Genomic DNA, 12,913 nt, shown 5'->3' with positions numbered 1-12,913 from the left:
TGAAATGTTTGAAAAAAGAAATAAGGCCTGGTGATGTGGATGCCACTTTTATTTTCTCCCAATCCCGTGTTTGGCCTTAAGCAGATCACCAAATGCCCCAGGACTCGTTTTCATCTTGACCACAAGGTGACTGACCGAGGCGATCACCTGTGCTAGAGCATCTGACTCGGAAGATCCGAACGAGTCAGAGCTTTGACACTACTTGACTTTGACCTTGGGCAAGTCACTTAACCTTGGGCGAGTCCAGTTTCCTCATTTGTGAAACCAGAGGATTGTTGTCCTCTGGGAGGTCATTGTCAACTTGATGAATCTTTCCATCTCTTTAACTTCCTTGGTTAAAACATATACTGTATTCCCCCCACCCTTTTAGCTTGTCAGAGCAGAGGAGATAACACATATGTGTCTACAACACGTCTAAACTGAGCGACTGATCTGATCTGAAACTTTTGAAGAAAACACATAGATTTTTTTTTTTTTAACTTTCAAACTTAAAAATTTTTTTTTCTGTGTTACTTCTAAACATGATTTGAAGGATTTATCTGGAAAACTATCCTGAAATTATAGTTAATTGGTAAGAAAAATAATATACAATTTCAGAGCTTTGGGTACATGTTTTATACCAAAACAAGCCAAGCCACCTTCATCCAAGTTAATGAATCCAATCCTGAGATTTAACACGGGGAGACTTTGGCAGAAATGTATCACATTAAATTCTGAATTTAGTTTGGTTCTAAAAAAGAGGAAGAGTTTTTAAGAAGTGTTTCAAAAGAAATAGAAGTGCCTGGAGTTAAAAAATATATATTCTTTAGGTTACATCTGTAAGATCTAAATCACAAGTTGATTTACTAAAGTGTTTGGTTTTCTTTTGCTACCCACTGGGAGGAGATATGAAGTAGAAGAGGGGAGACTTTAGAAAATTGGATAAATGTGTAAATACCGGAACAGAGCATATGAGTGTCCATTTAAATCTGTATCATAAGTTATATAAATATGACTTTACGGGTTTTTTTGACTCCATAGTCTTCTGAGCTGTTTTTTGCTATATCACATCTAATTTTACATACTTATTTTTACATTATTAGTGAAATATAAATAATGTCATGACAGACTTTATAAAATGAAAAGAATATCTCAAACATTACTTTAGTGGTCAGCAAAAACTGAAGTGGACAAGACATCCTGGAGTTTTAAAATAAATTCCAAGATGCCAGTTCACTCTACAAGGGAGAATGATTCAGCCAGAAAACCAGCTAAAATTTTAAGTGAGTTATGCATTTGCATCAAGATGATGGTAAATGTATAGACAGGTATATACACTATAAGGAGTAATTATGACCCAACACACCTGTCTTACACCTGCCTGGTATTAGACGGGCCTGCTTGCAGAGGAGACAGCGTCTCCTCTCTTGGGTGGCCACATAAAACTTCAGGGCCTGTTTTGTCAGTAGTGTCTAATCAGATCACTCCTCATCAGTTCCATGGGTAGACTGGACAGGCTTCAGCCCACTTCCTGGGGCAGGGTGGGTTTTCAGGGGACCGGTCACAATCACGGAGCACGAAGGTGGGCCTCATAAAGGTCAGGCCTTGTTCTGTCAAGGAGGTTGGTTACCCACAGCGGGTATGTATTTGCCCGTGTGTTTCTGCATTTAGTGATTTGGTGGACATGAACTTAACATTGTTCATTTCCTTGCTATCTAATCAAAGCCGTCTGACTAAATTTAAAAATCCAAGTTTAATTTTTAAAATCTGTTTTTTTTTTTCCCCTTTAGCTTGTAATTTTGTAACCTTTCATTGTTGGTTATCAGAATGAGAATTAAAGTAAGTTTATTTTGCTGATTTTTATTTCTAGCTAACAATATAGCTATGTTGTTTAAAAGACCTTCTTAAAATAATAGCTTATCATAATAACAATGCTGATTATGAAACTATGATTTTAAATTATGATTTTTACAAATAGTAATTATTAATCTCTTATAGACACCTGTACCCATGATGAAATTGTGAGAGGCTGAAGAAAGTATAGATATAGTAGCTGTATATTTAGACTGAGTGGTTTGAGTGGCTCATAAGTTTCCAGAATTGCATAAGATAGAAATACATTGGTATTAGTTAATATGCACAACAAATAATTTTATTTAAATCCACACATAAGCTTCATTTTATCTGCAAATTATTCCATCGATTGTGTCATCTGCCTTTTGTTTTATATTGTTATCAAAGTGACATCATGACATAGATGCTAGTTTTTTTTTAAAAGTCACAAATTTGTATTGTGGGGCATAGGTATCATTTATATGATACTTTACTTAAACCAGCTCATTAGCAATCTACCATGCATTGATGATAATATTCAAAATTCCTGATTCCATACTAAAATCACTATGTCTGGAGGAACGTGGGGAACTGATCTCGAATGTGTATACTTTACACAATAAAAAATCCTACACGATAAAGATTTTTCAATAAGATTTTTTCCCCTTTCTGTGGAATCAAGCCTATTCCATCTTAAGCACTGCATTCAGTGGCAGCACCATGGTAGAAACGGGGCCCCAGACCCACCTCCATACTCCCGTAAAAATACTCTGTGTCTTCAGAAGCAGTCTTTTTAACCTTCTCATAGTTTTCACAGCTATGTCTTTCAGAAATGACACACAACAGGAGTAAGTGTAACTATTCCTGTCTCCTCGTTGATGGGGAGACCCAGGAACGCAAGTGGATTTGTGACAGGACCCCCACGTTTAACTAGCGCCTCCCTCTTCCCTTCTGTGTGCCCCGGTAGTAACTGGCTAACCTCACTGAAGACATTAATTACACCAGGTTCACTGTGCTCGCCCTGGCGTCAGTCACATCCGGTTTAATCTTTGTGTTACTGTGGTTGGTGTAGTGCGTGGCACACAGTAGGTGCTTTGTGGAAGGTTTAGTGTGAGAATGATAATGCCATTAAGCGCATAGCACCTGCTTAGATTCTGCTCATCTTTCATTTCATGGAGAAGGAGCCACGTGTTAACAGGTATTGAACTTGATAATTATCAGTCACAGCCACCCCATGATTACTCTTCACAGTGGGAATGTAAACAGATCCTTACTCATTGTTTTTCTCAGCCACATTGTTTGGCCTCAGCCTCTTAGGTATTTGAAGAGATGGATTGATGAGAGCAGAGCAGAGCAGGTGACAGGCTTCGGGCCACAGGGAATGTGTGGGCAAGTGAGTTTGCCTTTCTTTATATAACTGAATCTTCCATATTTACCTGGAGAAAACAGAAGTAGCTAGATGGCTCCTTTGGTTATGGCTTAGGATGGACATTTAACAATGCTTTTTTGGCTCTCTCTCTGTTTTTTAAATATAACAATCTTCAAATCAAAAACTGCATCTTAAAAATGCCAAGCACTTTAAATATTTGCTCTCTGTACAGACTCGATGACTTTAAGTCTATGCGATGTCCGCAAGATATGAGCAAAGTAAAAATAACATTTCCCTGTCCTCAAATCCTTTTGAAGTAGGAGTCAGACAAAAACATTTATTTGCTCTGGTATTTTAGGATAAATTTAATGACAGAACTAGACTAACTGTAAAACTTGATCCAGTATATTGTGGGCCGATTGTTTAAGATGGCACTTAAAAGAGGGTGATATACACACAGAGATTTGATAGAAATAAATTTGGTAATGATGTTTAACATATGAATAGTGTGTGCCTTTTAGGGGGACTAAAATATCATGAATGGTAGTATAAATTTAATTTAGTCATCTCTGGATAAAGTACAGGTGAACAATTTGGTGTTTATGTAAGTTAAAAGTGGCTGAGAAAATGCTTCAACTTCTATAAAGCAAGATTTACTTATTTTTCTGTTCCCTTGTTTGAAGCTTGTCACTTAATAGACATTTTATAGTTGTTTTTTTTTTTTTTTTTTCTGGATGAATTTAACTCACACCGGAACAGTTGAAAACATTTGCAAGTCATGATGTTATATAATCTGACTTTTTTCCATCTTTAAAAGTAAATCACAGTTTAAAAAAAAAATTGTTGAGGAAATTCATTTTTAACTTTTGAGCATCTACTGTGTATTAGGTACTGTCTAGGTAATTAAGGTATTCTTGGATAACAAAGTTAGCAGTTACTCATGAATAAATAACTGAACTTATCCACTTATTGTGCTTTATAGCAAAAAGTACAAGCTTGTGTTTACATAAGAAATTTGTTTAGATAACATTGCTTTTTCCCTTTAATGAACCTTCCTCTAGAGGCCATGTTTTCTTCATTAATTTGTATTAATAATTTTTGAAATGAAGCAAAATGTTCTCATACTTTCTTTCTAAATGTTTCTTTTTGTCTCCTTTTATTTATAAGTAAGCACTAACCTTTTGGGGAAGGTTACTAGGAGCTAACAAGTAGCAATATAATGTTTGATGAATCTGAGCCAAGGTGACTATTTCTCTCTAATGGAGGATGACAACGACGGATTTAAGAAGTCATCCCCTTATTGTCTCCGGCACAAAAACCTTCCGCTTGCATCTTTCAGCTTGTATCACCACTTCTAAAGGATCCATGGGCAAACTGCTGAATTTTTATTAATCAGCTTAACTTAATGAGATGAAAAGACCTTTTCAAAAGAATGAAGAAGGCAGAGACAGATACTGAGAACCACTCTAATTCTTTTCCATGAAAAAACCATTTTCCTTCCAGATTTTTTAGGGAAGGCATATTCAGCCCTGTTTCCAGGTAATTCATCTGGCTCTTCTTTCTAATTTTCACACATTTAGGGACTTTCTCTAGCCGTGTGCTGCCTTTATTATTGTTTTTTAAAGAAAGTAGACAGCTCTAAAGAAGAGTTAATGAGAGTTGAGGGAGGGGAAATACCTTTGGGAAGGGAGGCAGGAAGGCTTAAGCTGATAAAACACGACTCTTTTTTTGATGGGGACTCTGTTTGGATAACTTTGCCTTGTCTAAATTCTTCTCTCTCCCCGTCCTTCCTGCTCACCCCTTCCCCTTTCTTTCCCGCCACGTCTTGTCAAGCCTCCTTCATAAACGGTAGCAGCTGGAGACCTTTTAGTGGCATTCAGGGATTACTTCCCTTCAGGGTTTTAATAAGCCCTGATGCTTCAAACACAGTCAAGACGCTTCTGGAGACAATCGCCATTCAGGCTGGGGACCGTGGAAGCTTTCAGGGCCCAGATGGCTGGATCCAGGTGGGACCCTGGGGTCCACGGGGCCCAGCAGGTCCCAGTAGCAGGGAGTCCCCTGGAAGGGCAGACTCGGAAGCAGTCAGGAGAGGGATGGGTCTCTGCAGTCACGAGGGGCTCCGCCCCATGCTTTCTCAGCCTGCCTGACTGCACGCTCCCTTGAATTGTTGGATTTAACTCTGACCAGCCAGGGCTGCCACCACTCAAGTCCCGTGGTCCCAGGCTTATCAGTCCCCATGGGAGATCCACCCCCCCAGTAGTGGGGACCCTGGGGCAAGATGCTGGCCTCATTCGGCAGATCTGCTGAGGTGTTACTTAAAGGCTGAGCCTACTGGAGGGCAGGAGGTTCCGAGTGCCTCAGTGATGGGAGAGACGTGTCTTGAGGCCCTAAAAGCTTTTTTATGTCACCTAGTGATTTATCCCAATCCGTGGCTTTTAAAATTTAGTTCTTAAGGTAACTCAGGCAACCTTTATAGAGGTGGTGCCCTGTGGGTTCTTTGGGTTCATGTAATGTCTGATTTTGTCTTTGTAGGTGGGAAAATTGGGAGGCAAGAGAACATTCTAGATGTCACACAGAGCCAGGTATGACTTTTCCTCTGTGATTTCTGAGATTTCTCGCCCCTTTGCCCTCTCCTGTGCAATTCTGTGTTTAAAGTGATCCCCAGAAGGACTTCTGGAAGATCCCCGTGTGCCAAGGAAAACCATAGCCAACCCCCGTATCCGCTGTTTCCTCCATTTTGCACACCTCTGCTTTCCCTCTCCGTGAGGTCGTGACGTCATGGTGCTCAGGAAGGCAAAAGCACGTGGCGTTAGGGATGTGTGATGTTATCACCGCCCAACTATGGAATGTTCTTTACCAGCCCCAGGGAGGGGAGCTTCCTGTTACAGAGTGTTGGCAATCAGTCCACGCTGAGCATTCGCTGGCCTTTTAACACCGTGGTAGACTTTTTCATTAGGTCGATTTCTGGACCCAGGAAGTAAGGTTGGTGATGATTTCACGAAAGCATTAAGTGATAGGGAGAGAAACTGGCTCCCGACATGCCATCTGCTTGGGCCAGGTCAGCTCCGTCTTGTGTCCACTTAACCCACTTCATGACTATTAGATATGCCCTTCTCTGACACTTTCAACTGGGGAAGTGAGTGTGTGGGCACTCGTCTTTGGGGGTTGAGGTTGGGCTCAGTGTGGAGCTGGAATATTAGGAAACAGCTGTTCTTTGCCTGGGTGGACAGTCATTGATTTTTAAATACTCGGGCCTCCTGATGGCTTAAAAACCCATTTGTGCCTCTTTAGATTAAGGTTAATTTTTGTGGTAGTGAGTGCAGATGCAATGAACAGATGCTGCACACTTGCTTTGGCTTTTATACATACTCTATACTTTAAAATGAAATTTAATTAAAAATTAAATGCATCATTAGGTCATAAAAGGAAAATTAAAAAAAAAAATCCCTGAATAGAATGTACTGCCTCAAATAAAACCGTGGTCCCAGTAAGCCCGGGGAGTTGATTTATTAAGAAAGTTCTTAGATAAAAGTGAACTGTCCATTAATGATCCTCCCCATAGTTTATGGTCTACTGTGCTCCTCTATAATAATTTCATGAACCCATTCTAATCATAACCTAACAGTTATCGGGATTGGAAGACGATGTTTATTCGTTTTCTCCAACATAACAAAAATCATAGCTTTCAAATTATGTGTGTGAGCTTTAGCTTATGTCTACATACATTTTATTTATTTGGGCGTGGATAGGAATGTATACCAGGCTGCTAAAATTCAGATTCAGAACTGCAAGAGAAGTGACGGTGTGGCTGGCCTCAGTGTGCCCAGCAGGACACCCCCCACCCCCACCCCAGACCAGCCTCTCCTGGGGAAGCAGAAGCACCAAGGTTGTCCGGGAGGTTTGCGATTGACCTTGCGCATGCCAGCATCCTCATCTGTCTTTCAAAGTGTCTGTAGAGTGGTTACCTCTGTGGTTAGGAAATCATTTGTAGCTCAGAGTTGTAATGCTGTGAGACAGTCCGCTCACCTGCAGATAATGTTTCATTAGCCTCTCTCCAGTTGACAGGCTGGCTGCTTCCCCATATTCCTCTGGTGGAGCCGAGTGATCGCTCCGTTTGTTTTCTGCGTTCTTGTTACAGGTCACTTTCAGTCGGGCGTCTCCCCTCAGGCCTTATTAAAGTAACAACCAGGTAAACAAACAAACTATACTTCCAAGGCAGGAAGAGCGACGGTGGGACTCGATACCACTGACTCAAACTGGTTTTCTTATCACAGATTTGCTTTCATTAGAGAAGTCCAGAAACAGTAGAGAAACATCTACCCACAGTTCTATTGCTCGCCGTGGGATATTTCCATTTGAGCTTTTCTCAGATGCTTGGCTGTTTATTAACTGATTGCATCAAGCCCTTTTCCCTCTTAATATTACCTAATAAATATTTTCTCATATTGCTGGAAGCAGCTGGTGTAATACAAAAAAATTATCCTTGTCATTGACCGCGTACATTTTCATCACGACGATTAGCCATTACTTACTTGGCCAATACTTTTCCACCTTATTAACTACCCTCTCCCCCAAGAGTTTCTGTTACCAGTCTGTTTGGGAAAAGCTGGATTAAAGAAATGACATTACGTCTGAGCCTTTTGGTGTCTTTGACACATAAATAATCTCTGAGAAGCCACAGTGGAGCGCAAGCCCACGATGGAGCATGTATGCACGAATCCCAAACTTGCTATTTAGAAATGCCAAATTATTATTCCTTATTGTTAGACCTGGAGATCAGCCCTGGGATTTCTTTGGAAGGAATGATGCTAAAGCTGAAACTCCAGTACTTTGGCCACCTCATGCGAAGAGTTGACTCATTGGAAAAGACTCTGATGCTGGGAGGGACTGGGGGCAAGAGGAGAAGGGGACGACAGAGGATGAGATGGCTGGATGGCATCACCGACTCGATGGACGTGAGTCTCAGTGAACTCCGGGAGTTGGTGTTGGACAGGGAGGCCTGGTGTGCTGCGATTCATGGGGTCGCAAAGAGTCGGACACAACTGAGCGACTGATCTGATCTGATTGTTAGACATATAATGTTTCACAATATAGTTTTCCATAATACAAATGACACATAGGTAACTTTTTTTTTTTTTTTTCTTAAAGCTTTCCTTATATTTGGAGTTTTCTCCAGGGTAGATAGTAGGATTATTGGGTCAAACGGTATTAACATTGTATCATGCATGCTAAGTCACTTCAGTCATGTCTGATTCTATGTGACCCTGTGAACTGTAGTCCACCACGCCCCTTCTGTCCATGAGATTCTCCAGGCAAGAAATCTGGAGTGGGGTGCCATGCTCTCCTCTAGGGAATCTTCCTGACCCAGGGATCGAACCTGTGTATCTTAACGTCTCCTGCACTGGCAGGCAGGTTCTTCACCGTTAACGCCACCTGGGGAGCCCTAACATTGTATTAATTGCTGGTAATACTGTCAGATTGCTTTATAGTTTCTTTACACTTTTACCAGACCTGGGTACTTTTTTTTTTTTAAAGGAGTTCATTTAACTACCAAGAAAAAGCTGTAGTTTTAATTTCTTTGATAATAAGTGAGATGAGATGCTTGTTTATTTGTTCACTGTTTAAAAAGGAACTAATAATTGATAAAGCTTGCCCTTATTAATCTGTGTCTTTAGAATAAAAATACTACTCCTGGCTGCCGCTGTGCTGCATCGGGCGCTGCACTGAGCGCTTGCTGAGTTCATAGTCTGTCCCACGGCTTTAATATAAGAAAATGCTCACACCCCTCTTACCGTGCACCCGTTTCTTTTCAAGCAGTGCGTATGTGTTAAGCCACATAATTGGTATAATGGTTCTATGATGTAGCTGTTTATTGCCATCTTCATCTTGCAGATGAGGAAACTAAGACAGAGATTAATTAAGTACAGTGATGTGTGTTGCAAGATTATAAAGCCAGGCCTTTGGTTCCAGACACTACTCAGAACTCTGTGCTACCTCAGTTACCACTATTACTATGAAAGGACATGTTGTAGCCTTCAGCTTGCCAAGTGAATATCGCTGTGTCACTAACCTGTGGGTCCCCTGCCATTTTCAGAGTAGTGATATTCTAGAAAGTGTGAATTATATCTCATATTTTAAAATCTCAATTTATTCATGTTGTTTTTCCTGCCTGTGAGGATAGAGGGTGGAGAAAAGTCAGAGAATGTTAAATGTACAAAATAATATAGTGCTTTAAAAGAAATACCTTCATAACTGAGGGCTGAAGTTTTGCTACCTGCAATGCAGACTGTATGCTTCTGTAGAAGTCTACAACTTAGCTTATTTGAGTATCGTTGTATAGATTGGACAGTAGGCATCCGTGAAGGCTATTTTTTAAAATTAAATATATTTAATGTATAACTGATACAAAATGCATAATTGATATATTTAAAATAGATAACCAACATGTACCTACTATATATAGCATAGGGTACTCTGCTCAATACTCTATAATAACCTAAATGAGAAAAGAATTTGAAAATGAATAGATACCTATATACATATAAATGAATCACTTTGCTGTACACTTGAAATTAACACAACATTGTTAACCAACTGTACTCCAATATACAATAAAATTTAAAAAGCAAAAGTAATTGAAAGGCAAAATTTACCTTAAAAAGTAAGCCATTAGCTTAGTTATTTTTCTTTTTAAAAGATTTTACATTGTTTTGTGTATATATATATATATATACACATACAGAATTACATTTTTCTCCTATTTTGAGGGTTTTTTGTTAAAAATAACTTGGTCTTTGTATTTTAAATTCAATAACTCATACTTGAAAGCAAAAAAAAAAAAAAATGGTGAGGGGGAGACTTTGCAACTCTCTGTGAGTATTTGCTCTTGAACCTTTCTAATAATACGCTTTCTCCCTCTGAAGCATTATTCATCTCCTGTTAGCATTCTGCCATGAATTGAGAGTTAGGTTTGTGATTTTCTTGACAGATGCTGGAAGCAGGATGGAGTCACAGGACTTCTCTTGTCATTCTAAATATTATAGATTGAAAGGACTTATTTTAACCAAAAATCTTTTGGGGGCAGTGAATTAAGAACTGGAGAGGATATGGCAATAGCTTTGTTTTTTTCCAGACTGTTTATTCCCCTTAAGATTCTGGGATGATTTTATTTTTCAGTTATGGTTTAAAAAAAAGAAAGTGACCAATACTAAGCTTATTTACTCTTGTTGGCTTTGTAGAAGAAATTTAAGCCTTTCACATTAAAATTTAGAGATAGAATCTTTGCTTAGTTCAGCATTTGGATATTGGTAGTGGTCATTACTGGCCTAAGTAAAATAAAATAAACAAAAAGCAGGCAAATTTTAGAAAGATTTATAGTAGGATGTTCTTATAAAACCAGAAAGTTTAAAATATGGTTGATTTAAGCCAGAAATGCTTGCTTGGTTCTCAAATATTTATAAAATGCTAAATACTATTCATGCTCATTTCTGATGGCTTGCAGATTATTGCCGCATCAGTATCATCACGTCCACTCCTCTGTCAGAACCTTGCGACCTTCACAGCTGGCTGTTGTGGGACTGTGTTTGCCCACGTTTCACTCTTTCCCTTTTAGACAGTCTTCATTGAGTTTCACTTGTAAATTTTCTAATAGAAGTGTTGCCATGCAAGATACATGGCTAACACCGCCCATATTTGAGAACATAATCTTATCTTCTTGAGAAAAAGTTGGACATGACATTCCAAATTATTTTAGCTCTAACAAATCACGTGATTTGATATAGCAGCTCTTCTGGAAATAAGTATCTTAGAGTAAACTGATAAAGCCTTTATTTCATATTTTCCACTTCATTCATAGTTGGAGAGTGTCCTGAAGAAACTTACATGTCGCTTGGTTAGAATCTGTCGTGGTTTCCCGAAGTTTCTCAGTTTTCTAGTTGTTAATCTATAGAAGTTGAGATAAAGCATTTCCTTGTATTGAATTTGAACATGCTTTGTGCTTTGGCTCCATGAAATATTAAATTGTGTTTGCCATCTTTTCAGGCAAGCCGGGTAGGAAAACTTGCATACACATGGGTGAGGAAAGCATTGAGGTCATGGTGTTTTGGTTCAAGGATTTTTCTTTCTTTTTTCTTATTTAACAGTAACGTTTGACTGGACTGTGTCTTGAGAGATGCATATGAGTCACAAATATATATACAAAACATACGTACTCACATAAACACGCAGATACACTGTGTTTTCATGTTTCATTGCTAGCACGTAGACTGCTTTTGTCTGAAACTATGATTTCACAATCAGAGCTGCAGCATGCAGCGTGTCTAATCTGGTAGCTTAAATGACACTTTTAAACAAACAAAAAAGTTTTAAAGTCATAAGAATAAGAAAGAAGGAAATGGTGTTTAAAGTACTGATGCCTTTATTGGTATTTTTAACCAGGGTCCCTTAGTTTAATTGTTCCCAAGACGTCCCCTGTGCTTACAGTCCAGGCAGGCTAGCCCAGCCTTGTGGAATGTTGGCTCTCTCAGGAAATCGTCCATCATAAGGATGAGCACTTTTACTAACCCGGACTTCACTGTTGGTGTGTCTGCAAGGATCTGAATGGATATAGCTTCATTTCTTAATGAGGAGTTTGGTCTTAAATGTAGTGAACCCTCTCACTGTGAGGCTGTCTGTTACCTAAGGCTCAAAATCTATCATAATTACCATTTCTCTTAAACACCCATCATTAAGGAGTGCACACAATGCTTGCCTTAAAAGGATAGCTCCGTGGAGATTGCCTCTTGAGTTTGGGTCAGCACAAAATGAAATCCCTGGGGTTAAGAAAAAAAGAAGCACTCACACGCTGAAAAGTGGTGAAAAAGCTGCAAATTCAAATACTGCCGACTGAAAGGCTGTCCTTGGGATGCCTGTTGGTGCGGCCACAGAGGTGGCTAGCTCTGTGCCCTGAAGAACTCGTGGGCACATTTCTTTCCCTGGTGGTGGGTTGACAGCCATTACATAAGAAAGAGCTTGTTTTGCCTTGACAAGAACATCCACCCAGCTTTGGGCTAAAAATGATAAGGAGTTGGCTTAAAGCAAAAAAATAAAAGCAGTCATACAGTAAAATAAAAACTCTGCATCATGATTTATTGACTTTGGCCATATCAGTTTGCTAAATCATATGGATGTGATTTAAGAAGAATGTTATTTTAAGAAGCTCTGCTCCCCCCTTTAATTTGACATGACTAAACCTGAAGCCTTCTGGAAACCACAGTTCAAAATGGTTTTTTCCCCAAGAGTTTTCGTCAATTTGCATTTAGAAATGTAATATTAGCTCTCATGTAGACTAAGGATTAATTTTGGAATAGTTCTAGATAATGGGAGCCTCATTCCAAAAATGAAGCCATGTATCATTTGACAAAAATTAACTGCTCTTCTCCTGAATTTCCTATATTTTAAGGTCAGCGTTTGATTTATAAACACCCCTACTGGTACCTAGCTTTGTTCTTGCCTGTTCTGAATCTTGGTGTAGCACTCTGGGATTATTTTTCCTCTTCTGAGCATTAGAAATGTGGCACTATATTTTAGGAGTTATCTCCATGATGGAGATGAATAGGCTCGAGGCGGTTATCGGAACTTTTTCAGTTGGAAATCTTCTTTTTTAGGTTGGCTTTACACCTTTAAAGACTCAGTTTAAAATTTAGTTTGCCTGTGTGGGTGAGGAGTCGTATCCTCTTGACATTCAGACTCTGT

The 12,913-nt window shown here is 39.2% G+C and overlaps 1 protein-coding gene across 8 annotated transcripts in view; it reads left to right on the top strand.

Annotated features, from left to right (window-relative positions):
• EFNA5 (ephrin A5) overlaps positions 1-12,913 on the top strand; it is a 292,511-nt gene that overhangs the window by 21,212 nt on the left and 258,386 nt on the right. For 2 of the 8 annotated variants that reach the window (XR_008708932.1, XM_055565803.1), the window contains exons 1-2: positions 3,969-4,720; positions 5,714-5,763. The exons of 3 other annotated variants lie outside the window; for them this stretch is intronic. Coding sequence is in view for 3 of the 5 variants with exons in the window: in XM_055565803.1 (XP_055421778.1) it covers positions 5,747-5,763 (17 nt within the window). In the remaining 2 variants the exon portion in view is untranslated. 3 more of the 8 variants (XM_055565802.1, XR_008708937.1, XM_055565807.1) reach the window with 3 other exon arrangements.

The sequence above is a fragment of the Bubalus kerabau genome, chromosome 1, assembly GCF_029407905.1.
Source record: "Bubalus kerabau isolate K-KA32 ecotype Philippines breed swamp buffalo chromosome 1, PCC_UOA_SB_1v2, whole genome shotgun sequence".
Classification (NCBI taxonomy): domain Eukaryota; kingdom Metazoa; phylum Chordata; class Mammalia; order Artiodactyla; family Bovidae; genus Bubalus; species Bubalus kerabau.
The sequence above is the reverse complement of the archived record's forward strand: the minus strand, read 5'-3'. Positions and strand labels throughout refer to the sequence as shown.